At 42.6% G+C, this 13546-nt stretch overlaps 1 protein-coding gene and 1 long non-coding RNA gene across 7 annotated transcripts in view; one reads left to right on the top strand and one right to left on the bottom strand.

Annotated features, from left to right (window-relative positions):
• LOC137465601 (spindlin-Z-like) overlaps nucleotides 1–13546 on the bottom strand; it is a 122224-nt gene that overhangs the window by 49029 nt on the left and 59649 nt on the right. For 5 of the 6 annotated variants that reach the window (XM_068177673.1, XM_068177671.1, XM_068177670.1 and 2 more), the window contains one exon: nucleotides 8140–8365. The exons of the other annotated variant lie outside the window; for it this stretch is intronic. Coding sequence is in view for 1 of the 5 variants with exons in the window: in XM_068177675.1 (XP_068033776.1) it covers nucleotides 8140–8191 (52 nt within the window). In the remaining 4 variants the exon portion in view is untranslated. The remainder of the gene's footprint in view (nucleotides 1–8139; nucleotides 8366–13546) is intronic. 6 annotated transcript variants of the gene reach the window in all.
• The window catches only part of LOC137465604 (uncharacterized), a 93880-nt gene that overhangs the window by 26280 nt on the left and 54054 nt on the right, over nucleotides 1–13546 (top strand). The gene's annotated exons all lie outside the window — the stretch shown is intronic.

Here is a 13546-nt window from a genome sequence, read left to right as displayed (position 1 = left end):
AGAAATGCTTCCTAAGGTCAAGTCTAAACCTCCCCTGATGCAGCTTTGAACCATTCCCACATGTCCTGTCACTGGATAAGAGAGAGAAGAGCTCAGCACTTCCCTTTCCAGTTCCCCTACTCAGGAAGCTGTAGAGAGCAATGAGATCACAGTTAAGGGCTTATTTTATTTCTCATTATCCTTCTCTGACTATGCTACTTATAAATTCACTTTGTACTTCTAAGTTGAGCCTGTTTTGTCCTTGGAGTGTTTTCTCCTGGTCCTCATCTCAACTCATGAAGCCTTCATAATTTTTTTTCCTTTCCTCTGCCCAGCTGTAGCAGGGGAAGGCGAGTGAGTGGCTATTGTGAGTGCCTGGTGTTTGGCTGGTGTCAAACCATGACAAGTGGTAAAGCTCATTAGAACAAATTCACAATAGAAATGCCTTTCTGGTTTTGTTTTTCCTACAGGAATAGGAATACTAAACTTCTGATGTTTTAGGATTTCTTTCATTCTGTATATTTTATTTTTTCCCCTGAGTATTAAAGGGAGAAATAAACTCTCACAGCATAAGGCAGACATAAACCTTATCTTACACTAAGGCAACAAATCAACTGTGCAGAAGACTTTTAAAATTCCAAATAGCTTGTACAGTTTCTTTACAAAAAAATTTATCAGTAAATACATGATGTTGTAAGTATTACTATGTCTTAATGACTTAAAACATTTGAGACCAAATAAAAATATTTCAATACATTAATGTTTAACATATATATTAAAATCATAGAATTATTTGGGTTGGAAGGGGACCTTGAAGATCATCTAGTTCCAACCCCCCTGCCATGGGCAGAGACACCTTCACATCCAACCTGGCATTGAACACTTCCAAGGATGGGGCATCCACAACTTCTCTGGGCAACCTGCTCTGGTGTCTCACCACCCTCACAGTAAAAAATTTCTTTCTAATATCCAAATCTAAACCCACCTCCATTCAGTTTAAAGCCATTCCCCCTTGTCCTATCACTCCATGCTCTTGTGAAAAGTCCCTCTCTGGCTTGCTTGTAGGCCCCCTTTAGGTACTGGAAGGCTGCTATAAGGTCTCCCTGAAACCTTCTCTTCTCCATATTGAACAACCCCAACTCTCTCAGCCTGTTGTCCTAGGAGAGATGTTCCATCCCTCTGATCATCTTTGTGGCCCTCCTCTGGACTTGCTCTAGTTGATCCATGTCCTTCTTATGTTCAGGGTCCAAGATCTGAAAGTAATACTCCAGGTAGGGTCTCACCAGAATGGAGTAGAGGGGGATAATCACCTCCCTCAACTTACTGGTTACACTTCTTTTGATGTAGCCCAAGATACAATTGGCTTTCTGGGCTGGAAGCACACGTTGATGGCTCATGTCAAGCTCCTTATCCATTAACACCTCCATGTCCTTCTCCTCAGGGCTGCTCTCAATCCATTTTCCATCTAGCAAGTATTTGTGCTTGGGATTGCCCCAACCCAGGTGCGGGACCTTGCACATGGCTTTGTTGAACTTCATGAGGTTCACAGATATCCACTTCTCAAACCTGTCAAGGTCCCTCTGGATGGCATCCCTTCACTCCAGTGTGTCAACCACATTACACAGCTTGATGTTGTTGGCAAACTTGCTGAGGGTGGACTCGATCCCACTGTCCATGTCACTGAAAAAGATGGTAAAAAACAGTGCCAGTCCCAATACTGACCCCTGAAGAACACCACTTGTCATTAATCTCCACTTGGACATTGAGCTGTTGACCACAAGTCTGAGAGTGACCATCCAGCCAATCCCTTATCCACTGACTGGTCCACCCATCAAATCCACGTCTCTCCAGTTTAGAGACCAGGATGCCAAATGCTTTGCACAAGTCCAGGTAGGTGATGTCAGTCGTTCTTCCCTCATCCACCACCTCTGTAATCCTGTCATCGAAGGCCACCAAATGCGTCAGGCACAATTAGCTGATGATGTTGATAGTCACCTTTAGCAGAGAACACCAAACATAACAAGCAAAGCAGAAACTTTGTTTACACAAATCATCCTGAAATGTCTAGTATCACCTAAATGGCTTCTGACAGAAGCATAATTGGCATTAGTCATTCACTGTCAAGTGTTCAATTCAAAGGAAGACATTTAAAAATTTGCCAACAATTTCAAGGGCAATTGTGGTGGTTTGACTTTGGCTGAACGCCAGGTGCCCACCAAAGCCACTTTCTCACTTCCCTCCTCAGTTGGACAGAGGAGAGAAAATACAATGAAAGGTTCGTAAGTTGAGATAAGGACAGGGAGAGATCATTCACCGATTGCCATCACAGGCAAAAAAGACTCAACTTGGGGATATTAATTGCATTTATTACCAATCAAATCAGAGAAAGATAATGAGAAGTAAAACCAAATCTTAAAAACATTTTCCCCCACTCCTCCCTCCTTCCCAGGCTTAACTTTATTCCTGATTCTCTACCTCCTTCCCCACAGCGGTTCAGGGAGACAGGGATTGGGGGTGAGGGTCAGTTCATCACATGTCGTTTCTGCTGCTTCCCCCTCAGGGAGAGGAGTCCTTCCCCTTCTTCACTGTAGGGTCCCTCTGACAGGAGCCAGTCCTCCACAAACTTCTCCAACATGAGTCCCTCCCACAGGTTGCAGTTCTTCATTGACTGCTCCAGCATGGGTCCCTTCCATGGGGTGCAGTCCTTCAGGAACAGGCTGCTCCAGCACGGGCTTCTCACAGGTTCACAGCCTTCTTTCAGGCAGTGGGTCTCCTCCATGGGCTGCAGGTGGATCTCTGCACCCCCTGGGGCCTCCATGGGCTGCAGGGGGACAGTCTGGCATCACTATGGTCTTCACCATAGGATGCAGAGGAATCTCAGATCTGGCACCTGGAGCATGTCCTCCCCTTCCTTCTGCATTGACCTTGGTGTCTGTGGAGTTGTTCCTCTCCCATATTCTCCTCTCTTCTCTGGCCACAATTACTTCTGTGCAAACTTTTTTTCCCTTTTTAAATATATTACTCCAGATGCATTGCTACCATTGCTGATCGGCTCAACATTGGCCAGTGGTGGGTCTGTCTTGGAGCCACCTGGCATTGGCTCTGCCAGACATAAGGTGAAGCTTCCAGCAGCATCTCATAGAAGCCACCCCTGTAGCTCCCTGCTACCAAAACCTGGCCATGCAAACCCAGTACAGTAATACATTCAGATAAATATTTCAAGTGAAAAATTAGTGTGTCAAGTATTTTGGGGTCAAGCTTGGTTTGGTCTCAAGCAATAATGTGACTTCAAAGATGTTAACAGTAATTAGAAAACAATAATGTATATTTATCAGATTCTATATACCATGAATGTCACTGAATGGATTTAAGTTCATATCCTTTACCTTGTCCTGACTATGGAATGACAAGTGCTACTGTTTCAACTTGCACATTCCATGAAATTCCATGTTTTAGACACCATTCAAAATAAACAGTGTTGATATAATTTGCCATGAATATAAAACCAGAAGTTAATACTTAAGATCAGAAAGAAAAAAACCCAAAAAACAAACACACAAAGTGATTTGTTTTATGCTTCTTTATAATAAGCAGCAAAGAGTCAAACTTGGATAGATCTGAGGAAGAAGAAAATATATATGGCTCAATCTCTCATGACTAAAAACCTGAATATTTTCAATAATAAAAAGTCAAGAACAAAAGAATTAAGCTTTTAATTGCCAGTTGGCCTTTGCTTTGAGCCTGGATTAATTCTACCTAATGTATCCTTAAAATACTGTTAAATTCAATAGCAAAACTAGGAGCCATGTTTCTGAATGCGTCTACCTTACAGAGAAAGAAAAAGGGTACGACAACACAGAAATAAAATAAACATTCTTTGAGGGTGTGGACTGTAGAGAAAGTACACACATTTCAACTGGGGCAGGTAGGAGGAAAGAAAAGGAAGAGGGATGGGAGAAAGCTACTAGCAATGTTTTTAATTGTCATCATATCAGATGGTACTCTCTATTCAGTCTATCAAAATTAGATGAACTCTTCAAAACAAACCACAGCTGCTTATTTCTCAGAATATCCTGTCTTTATGGCAGGCAGCAAAAGCTGGGCATTTAAAAATTATATTTCAGTATCTGCTGTGGAAACACCATGCAATCACATGAGAATTAATCTTGATTTGATGTCTTTCAGAATGACTTTGAATGACCTGAATATTTCAGAGATGTGTTTATTTACACCTAATATTGCCTGCCCAAAGTCAACTCTAAGAGTTTGGGAAACCGGACCAGGAGAAGAGTGGTCAAATGTATTCCTGACTCTCCCAAAAGATTACATTGCATCTTAAAGTAGTTGAATCTGGGAGTGGAATCTCTTCATAATTCCCAAGGACAGTACTGGTAACAGCTAGGAAGGACTGTAAAAGATGATGCATTACATTTGTACAGCATAAAACAAGTGATCACTAGGCTCAAAAAGTTGAAATATAAATGTAAACACAAGGTGTCATGGTTTACGAATGGTATTCCCCAATTTAGTGTTCCCACCAAAAACACCCCAGACCACGCGCCACTGGCTCACTTGTCTCCCCTCCTCCCCATGGTGGAATGGAGAAGAGAATGGGAGGCACAAAATGGTAAAGATTACGGCTTGAGATAAGAACAATTTACTGTAAATTGCAATGAAATAAGAAAAACAAACAGCAAAGACAATACCAATAACCAGGACACCAGGGTAATCACAATTTACCTCACAGATAATTAAACTGGATTATGTTAATAAAAAAAAATCAGGATTCACCTATATTGAGGAGAAACATGCTCTAATTAGAAGCACAAACACAATGCCAAGCACTAAGGAGCTGACTGATCTACTGAAACTATATCCTGGGAGTCTGCTCTATATTATAACAAAATTACTGATACTGTAGACACATGCTCTACTGTTGTGAAAAAATAAGAAACAAGTTTGTCTTTCCTTTGTTTCACCATTTTGGGTGTTATCCTTTATTTCTCAAGATGGAACTATTAATTCTGTTTCCCAGTAGAGCTAAACTTCAAAAACCTGGATACTTCAGGCAAATATATTTTTATCCTCTTTTAAACCTACTTTACAGCAAATAAAGGCCTTTTGTTCAGGTAAGATCTAATTAGTGAGAGATGCCTCTGACCAAGTAGCAAATTAGACCATATGCAATATGGATTTAATTTTACAATAAATGTGAGGCAGAGAGATAGAAAAAAATAGAAAAGAGTAAAGGGTGGAGACAGAGAGAGAGAAATCAAGCAGAAGACAGTCACCACCCATGAATACAGCGGCATCCCATTGGTCCTTCTTCACCTCGGGCTTCTCAGTGGTGGGGGTCCTGGAATCGTTCTTCTGAGGGTACCACCTTTATACAGTCCAAGTTCCAAGTATCACAGAGTGGTCACAGATGCTGTTCCCATAACTTGGGGTGATATGTGTATGAGCAGCTGCTCCCTTTTCCCCAGTGGAATTATTGTCCGGATGCATTAACCAGGATGTGCAAACCAGATCTTGCCTCACCAGGTCTGGAATTAGTGCCTTCCTGTTGCAAATTCCTCCCTTTTGTGCTTAAGTCAAGTTCCCACTGTGGTGGCTTATCTTATGGCAAGTTCCTTCTGTGGCCTTGTGTCGTGGTTTAGGAATGGTGGTCCCCAATTCAGTGCCCCCACCAACTCTCCAAACCACACACTGTTCTCTCTTGCTCCCCTGTTTTCACCTCCTCCTCCCCACTGTGGATGGCTGGAGAGGAGAGCTGGAGGCACAAAAGGCAAAGATCACGGGTTGAGATGAGAACAATTTACTGGAAACAGCAATAAGATAAGAAAATGAACAGTAACAGCAACAATATTAATAACAGAGTGTACGAGAAAAGAAATTATTCACATGGAAAAACTCCACGATAACAGACAATATTGGAATGCTCCCTCTGCCATATTTTCTCTTCCGAAAGGAGCCCCTTCTGCCCATAAAAAAGCCCTTTCCCCTGCTCCCAGCAATGACATGAGGTGATATAGAATAACCTCCATACCCCAGTCATGGTCCCTGCTGGCTACTGAAAAAAATTAACTCTGGCCTGGCTGGAAACAGGACACCTTGACAGTGTTTGAGACAGGAAAGTGTGCTCCTTGCACCTTTGTAGGCAGGCAGGACAGAGGGAAACTAGCTTTTTCAAAGAAGCCACCACTTCTAAGTCTTTACTACTGATTTGGATTTCTAATTCCAGCTTCTTGTCACTTAACATAGTTGTGCTTTTGATAGCTTTTTTCTCCCAGTTGTTTTTAAAAAAAATAAAAAATAATAAAATGCAACAAACTCACTATAATTTTAATTTATATCACATTGCAAGGTCTTTCAGCAAGAAAAGAGCATGAAAGTCCCTGCCTTGTGCTGCCACACAGGAATCAGCATTTCAGCAGCATTGCAGCCATTCTACATAAGTTTAAAGCTACTGAGTGGGGGTTGGGTCTGCAACTGCCAGGAAGTTTCTTCCAGTGTTTCAGCAGTATTGGAGCCTTTTGGACAAAAATAGTTTTTTTCCAGGTTTTCTTTTTCCCTGCTCCTGTTGTTGTTTGGGGGCGGGGAGGGAGTTCTGGAACTGCAGAGGCTTGGTTGCTGTGTTGTTTTCCTTTGTTCTCTCTCTTGGCTACATGGTCTGGAGAAGAGGGCTTCCCTGCCATCTTGTCTTTGTCCTCTGGGCCACATGGGCTGCCATGGCGGCCGCCATCTTGAGAAAAGGGAGCTTCTCCACCATCTTGTCTTTGTCCTCTGGGCCACTAGGCTGTCCAGGTGGTGGCCATATTGTTTTCTCTTTTCTTGGGGGGCCATGTAACTCAGCACCTTTGTATCTAGTGGTTATTGCTGTTTTCTTGGTTATTGCAGTTTTTCTTTTAGAAAATGGTTATTTTTTCACTTATCTCTGTGAAAAATGCATATTTTATGACTGGCTTTTCGCAATTATTACATTGAATATTAAATGTGTAATGTTAGAAAGTTATGCTGTATTAATTCTCTTAAGTAGTTTGTTAAATATATTTTTAAGTTATAACACAATGTTAAAATAGAAACTATGTGATGTAAGATATTTTTTACTACCTCAAGAAAAGGGATAAGATAATCAAGAAACTCTTTGCACAGTGATAACATTGACAGGGCACATAGAGTTACTGCCTCCTTATTGGAAAAGACAAACATTCCTCCACCTTCTCTCCGTCTTTATGGAACCACCAGGATTAAGGGGAAGAAGTTGACAAAAACTAGAAAAATTCTTAATTTGAAAGGAATTTATGCATCATGTATGAGATATATGAATATGCAACAGGCTATTGCTTTTAAGGGTTATTCCTTTGTTCACAAGGCATGCTTTTCATGACTTAGTGTCCGAGAGCATCTGGACATCCGTAATTCTTTGCTTTTTATTGTCTCATAGTGCCCTAATCCTCATTGTCCAAATTTTTATTACTCTAATTTTATTACTATTTTTTATAACTATTTTATTACTAATAAACTTTTAAGACTTTAAAAAACAAGTGATTGGTGTTTTTCACATCTCTTCATATTTGTCTCTTCTTATTGTTGAAAGGGGAGTGATTAAAACTAAGAGGAGATAACATTTCAAATCTGCACCCTATAAAATTGTCTTAAACTAAGACAGGTTGGTTTTGAAGTCTCCTAATAATGACTACCTGGTACACTTTCCTAATCTACACCTGAAATTAGGAAACATGCAGCAAATAATTCCATTACCACCTATATTTGTCTTTCTCTTGCAACATGAGAAAGAGAGAAGGCCTTGACATAGTGTAAGCACCGTTCAGCAGTAACATCAGTGTTATCAACACTGTTTTCAGAACAAATCCAAAACATAGCACCATGCCAGTTACTGCAAAGAAATTTAAATCATTCCCAGCCAAAACCAGCACAACTTCATAAATGTAATTCTGTACAGCTTAAATTTATGTATGTCCTGTCTATTCCACAATTCCAATAATTCCTATCTTAAAAAAAACCCCAACAACCATCAACTGTCCCAATCAAAACCAAACAGTAACCATTTCATAAACCCATGAGTACATAAGAAAAATCTGTAAGGACACTTTTTTACCCACTAAAAAACAACAACACTCAAATTCAGTAACACCTCACCTGCATCAGCTCTGGACCGCTGACCTGGTGATTTTCCAAATGGGGTCTTCATTCATCTGTGTTTAAGTGAGCAGCAGAGCTGCTAGACTAGGGTCAAAATCCAGTTCTTCCCAACTCCCCAAATATCTTCTTATTCTCGTAATTCAACAGCTACTTATTAATATACCATCCAATCATCCATTCATTCTTCCTCAAATATAGGTGAAGCACTTTCAGTTATATCACTCTGAAAAACAAATAGAAAATATAGTCTGATTTGAGACTTGGTTAAAATAAACAATGAAGTGAAACAAAATATTTTTTTCTTTCATGTTCAATGAGAAGTCTCTTCATAATCTGTTATTCTGGATGCATTCCATATTATGCACTAAGTTTCAGAACTCCTATACTACCTTTGAAAATTATAATGAAAACACCAGTAGAGAGAGCATGAAAGCATAGGATTCTCACCCTCCCCAAGTCACAAAGCAGCAATTCCTGTTTCAAAAATTTATTCTATTTCAGGGACAAAACTCCATATTTCCTCTGAAAGTTTCCAGAATAGTTTTTAGCTTAGTCTGTACAACCCTTATGCTTACACAGATGGTTACTGTGGGAGATGCAAGGCATGGAAGTTAAATATTCTTGTCTGCATTACAGCACCCATCTGTCAATAGACTTGAACAAAAAAAAAAAAAAAAAAGCCAGTGATGGGGCAATAAACAGGAAAATCATGCAGATGAACACCTGGCTTTGAGACTGGTGTTACCATTAGAATTTTGGGGGTTTTGATCATAGGTCAGTTTACATGACACCGAGTCTGCTGGCAACAGACGGGGTCCATCTATCTCAAAGGGGGAAAAAAGGATTTTAGCTCAGGAGTTAGCAGGGCTCATTGAGACAGCTTTAAACTACATTTAAAGGGGGATGGGGACAAAACCAGGCTCAACAGAGATAAGCCTGGGAGTACCATGCAAATGTTTGAGGGACAGTGTGCTACCAAGGTCCTTCAGTCTGTCATATCATTGGAGGTAGGGGATGGAGATCCATGCAAAAGTAAGGATGCAAGGGTTAATGATGTGTTAGAAATCCCAGAAGTACCTGAGAATGGTCACATGAATAAGGGCTTCTCCCTGCAAAAAGGCAGTAGGGTTATTAGCCCAACTAAAGTGCATTTACACCAATACACACAGCATGGGCAACAAACAGGAGGAACTGGAAACTATTGTACATCAGGAAAACTATGACAGTTGCCATCACAGAAACATGATGGGATGATTTGCACAACTGGACTGGTGCAATGGATGGCTATAAACTCTTCAGAAGGGATAGGCAAGGAAGGAGAGGCAGTGGGGTAGCCCTGTGTGTTAGGAAGTGTTTTGATTCTTTGGAGCTTGATAATGTGTTATGACCTTGTTCTTGTTAATAGATCCCTTGGGGCGGATTAGAGGCACACTGAATGACTGGTGTATATATATGTGTTTTCCACCTGAGCCTTATGGAGAGGGAGGACATTGACATGAAAAAAACATTATCCCACCACGCAGGATCTGCTTCTTATGGGCCTTTTCCCTTATCTGGCTTAAAACCCAGCTTGTTAACAACATTAGTCACAGGTTATCCAGTACACAATTGCAGGGCTCAACAAGTTTATCTAAACAAATGTCAGTTTGTAGTGGTCATCCTCCAGTGGTAAATGTACACCCCCTCTGCACCTGGGCTGTTTTTTGCAGATCAGAGGCTTTGCCACAACATATCCAAAAACTCTCCTCCTTGCCTTTGCTTGGGGGGTACAAACCTGCTCTCAGCAAAGCACTCTGCTGCTTTTGCAAATGGCCGATTGAGTCATCAACCTTTATCATTTCAGTCTCTCACATGATGGTAGTTATAGAGTTGAGTGTTTATCAGTAAGTGTACTGGGTTTTTATGGCCAGTTTTTGGTAGCTCCTGGCAGGGACCTGCAGACCCATGGAGGGAGGAGCCCATGCCGGTGCAGGTTTCCTGGTAGGACTTGTGACCCTGTGGGGGATCCACACTGAAGAAGCTGTGCCTGAATGACTGCACCCCACGGAAGAGTGACCCGCATTGCAGCAATTTGGGGAGGACTGTTGCTCGTGGGATGGACTCACACTGGAGAAGTTCATGGAGAACTGTTTTCTGTGGGAGACACCCCACATTGGAGCAAGAGACAGACTCTTCTCCCTGAGCAGTAGCAGAAACAACTTGTGATGAACTGAGTATAATCTTCATTCCCTGTCTCCATGCGCTGCTTGGGGGGAGGAGGTAGAGCTTGGGAAGCAGGGAGGGATGTGGGGAAGGTGTTTTAAATATCTTATTTTACTTCTCATTCTCCTACACTGATTTTATGAGTAATAAATTAAATTAATACCTCAAATTTGAGTCTGTTTTGCCCGTGACAATATTTGGTGAGTGATCTCCTCCAGACATTATCTCAAGCCATGAATCCTTTTGTTATATTTTTTGTCTCCTGTCTGGTTACAGAGGGGAGTGATAGAGCAGCTTTGGTGGGTGTCTGGCATCCAGGCGGGGTCAACCCACTACAGTAAGAATCAGGAAGAATGCTAACAAGGCAGATGTCCTGGTGGGAGTGTTATAGACCACCCAAGTAGGATGAAGAGGCAGATGAAATATTCTGTAAGCAGCTGGGGTAAATCTTGTGATTGCTGGACCTTATCCTCATGGGGGACTTCAACCTACCAGATGTCTACTGGAAATTCAACAGAGCAGAGAGGAAACAGTCCAGGAGGTTCCTGGAGTGAATGGAAGAGAACTTCCTGACACAGCTGGCGAATGAGACAACCAGGGAAGGTGCCCTGCTGGACTTGCTGTTTGTAAATAGAGAAAGACTGCTCAGAGTGAAAGTCAGAGGCTGTCTTGGGCAAAGCAATCAAGAAATTATAGTTTTCAATTATGAGAGAAATAAGGAGAGACGTCAGCATAACTGCCACCTTAGACTTCTGGAGGGCAGACTTTGGCCTATTTAGGAGACTGGTTGAGAGAGTCCCTTAGGAGGCAGTCCTTAAGGGCAAAATAGTCCAGGAAGGCTGGATGTGCTTTAAGAAGGAAATCTTAAAGGAGCAGGAGCAGGCTGTCTCCATCCTGAAAGATGAGCCAGCACAGGAGACAACTGGCATGGCAGAACAGAGAGCTTTGGCTCTGGCCACTGCTGTAAAAGACAACAAAACATGTTTCTACAAATACATCAGCAACAAAAGCAGGGACAAGAAGAATCTCCATCCTTTTTTGGATGTGGGGGGAAACATAATTACAAAGGATGAGGAAAAGGCCAAGGTACTGAATGTCTTCTTTGCCTCAATCTTTAGTATGACCAGTTGTCTTCGGGGTACCCAGCCTCCTGAGCTGGAAGACAGAGATGGGGAGCAGAATAAAGCCCCCAGAATTCAGGAAGGAATGGTCAGTGACCTGCAGTGTCACTTAGACCTCCACAAGTTGATGGGGGTAGATGGGATTCACCCAAGGGTACTGAGGGAGCTGGCTGAAGTGCTTACCAAGCCACTTTCAATCATTTACCAGCAGCCCTTGTCAACCAGGGAGGTCCTGGGTGACTGGAAATTAGCAAATGTGACACCTATCTATAAGAAGGGTCAAAAGGGGGATCTGTGGAACAACAGGCCTGTCAGCCTGACCTCAGTGCTGGGGAAGGGCATGGAGCAGATCATCTTGAGTACCATCATGTGATACATACAGGACAACCAGGGGATCAGGCCCAGCCAGCATGGGTTTATGAAAGGCAAGACCTGCTTGACAAACATGATCTCCTTCTATGACAAAGACACCTGCTTAGTAGATGATAGAAAAGCTGTAGATATTGTCTACCTAGACTTCAGTAAAGCCTTTGCCACCATTTCCCACAGCATTCTCCTGGAGAAATTGGCTTCCCATGGCTTGGACAGGTGAACTCTTCGCTGGGTAAAAAACTGGCTGGATGGCTGGGCCCAGAGAGTGGTGGTGAATAGAGTTACAACCGGCTGGCAGTCAGTCATGAGTGGTGTTCCCCAGGGCTCAGTACTGGGGACAGTTCTGTTTAACATGTTCACTAATGACCCGGGTGAGGGGATCAAGTACACCCTAAGCAAGTTCACAGATGACACAAAGTTGGGCAAGAGTGTTGTTTTGCTGGAGAGGGATCTGGCTTTTGCTCATTCACTTGACAATGATTTTTTAAGCAATCTCAAACACTCTTGTTCATAACAATTGACTAGATCGATGAGCTGAGGCTGACCATATGGAGTTCATTAAGTTGAAGTGCTGAGTCCTGCACTTGGGTCATGACAAGCCCATACAGTGCTACAAGCTTGGGGAAGAGTGTCTGGAAAGATGCCCCGCAGAAAAGGATGTGGAAGTGTTGGTTGACAGCTGGCTGAACATGACCCAGCAGTGTGCCAAGGTGGCCAAGGAGGCCAATGACATCCTGACTTATATCAAAAATAGAGACACCAGCAGGACTAAGGAAGTGATTGTCCCCTGGTAGTTGGTACTGGTGGGGCCACACCCCGACTACTGTGTTCAGTTCTGGGCCCCTCACTTCAAAAAGGTCATTGAGGTGCTGAAGCGTGTCTAGAGAAGGGCAACAACGCTGGTGAAGTGTCTGGAGCACGTCTTGGTCTTGAGGGGAATCCATAAGAGGAGCAGCTGAGATCACTTGGTCTGTTCAGCTTGGAGAAGAGGAGACTGAGGGGAGACCTTATTGCAGTCTACAACTTCCTCATGAGGGGAAGAGGAGGGGCAGACATTGATCTCTTCTCTCTGGTGACCAGTGACAAGATACAGGGGAATGGCCTCAAGTTCTGTCAGGGGAGGTTTAGGTCAGATATTAGAAAAAGGTTCTTCACCCAGAGGGTGGTTGCGCACTGGAAAAGGTTCCCCAGGGAAGTGGTCACAGTACCAAACCAGCCAGATTTCAAGAAGCTTTTGGACAATACTCTCGGGAACATGGTTTGACTCTTGAGGATGGTCCTGTACAGGGCCAGGTATTGGACTCAATGAGCCTTGTGATTCCCTTTCAAGTCAGCATATTCTGTGATTCTGTTGCTTAGCCTGGAGAAAAGGAAGCTCAGGGGAAACCTTATTACTCTTTACAACTACTTAAAAGGTGGTGGTATGAGGTGTTGGTCTCTTCTCCCAGGTAACAAGTGACAAGACAAGAGGAAATAGCCTCAAGTTGCACCAGGGGAAATTTAGATTAGATATGAGAAAAAAAAATCTTTTCACTGAAAGGGTTGTCAAGCATCGGAATAGGCTGCCCAGGGAAGTGTTCTAGTCACCATCCCTGAAATTGTTCAAAAAAACATGTGTATATGGCACTTGAGGACATGGTTTAGTGGAGAACATGGTGCTAGTGCTAGACTGAAGGTTGGACTTGTGGTCTTAGAGATCTTTTCTAACC

This window comes from Anomalospiza imberbis (assembly GCF_031753505.1).
Source record: "Anomalospiza imberbis isolate Cuckoo-Finch-1a 21T00152 chromosome W unlocalized genomic scaffold, ASM3175350v1 scaffold_31, whole genome shotgun sequence".
In the NCBI taxonomy this organism is placed as follows: Eukaryota; Metazoa; Chordata; class Aves; order Passeriformes; family Viduidae; genus Anomalospiza; species Anomalospiza imberbis.
Note: the sequence above shows the minus strand (reverse complement) of the source record. Positions and strands in the feature narration are given on the sequence as shown.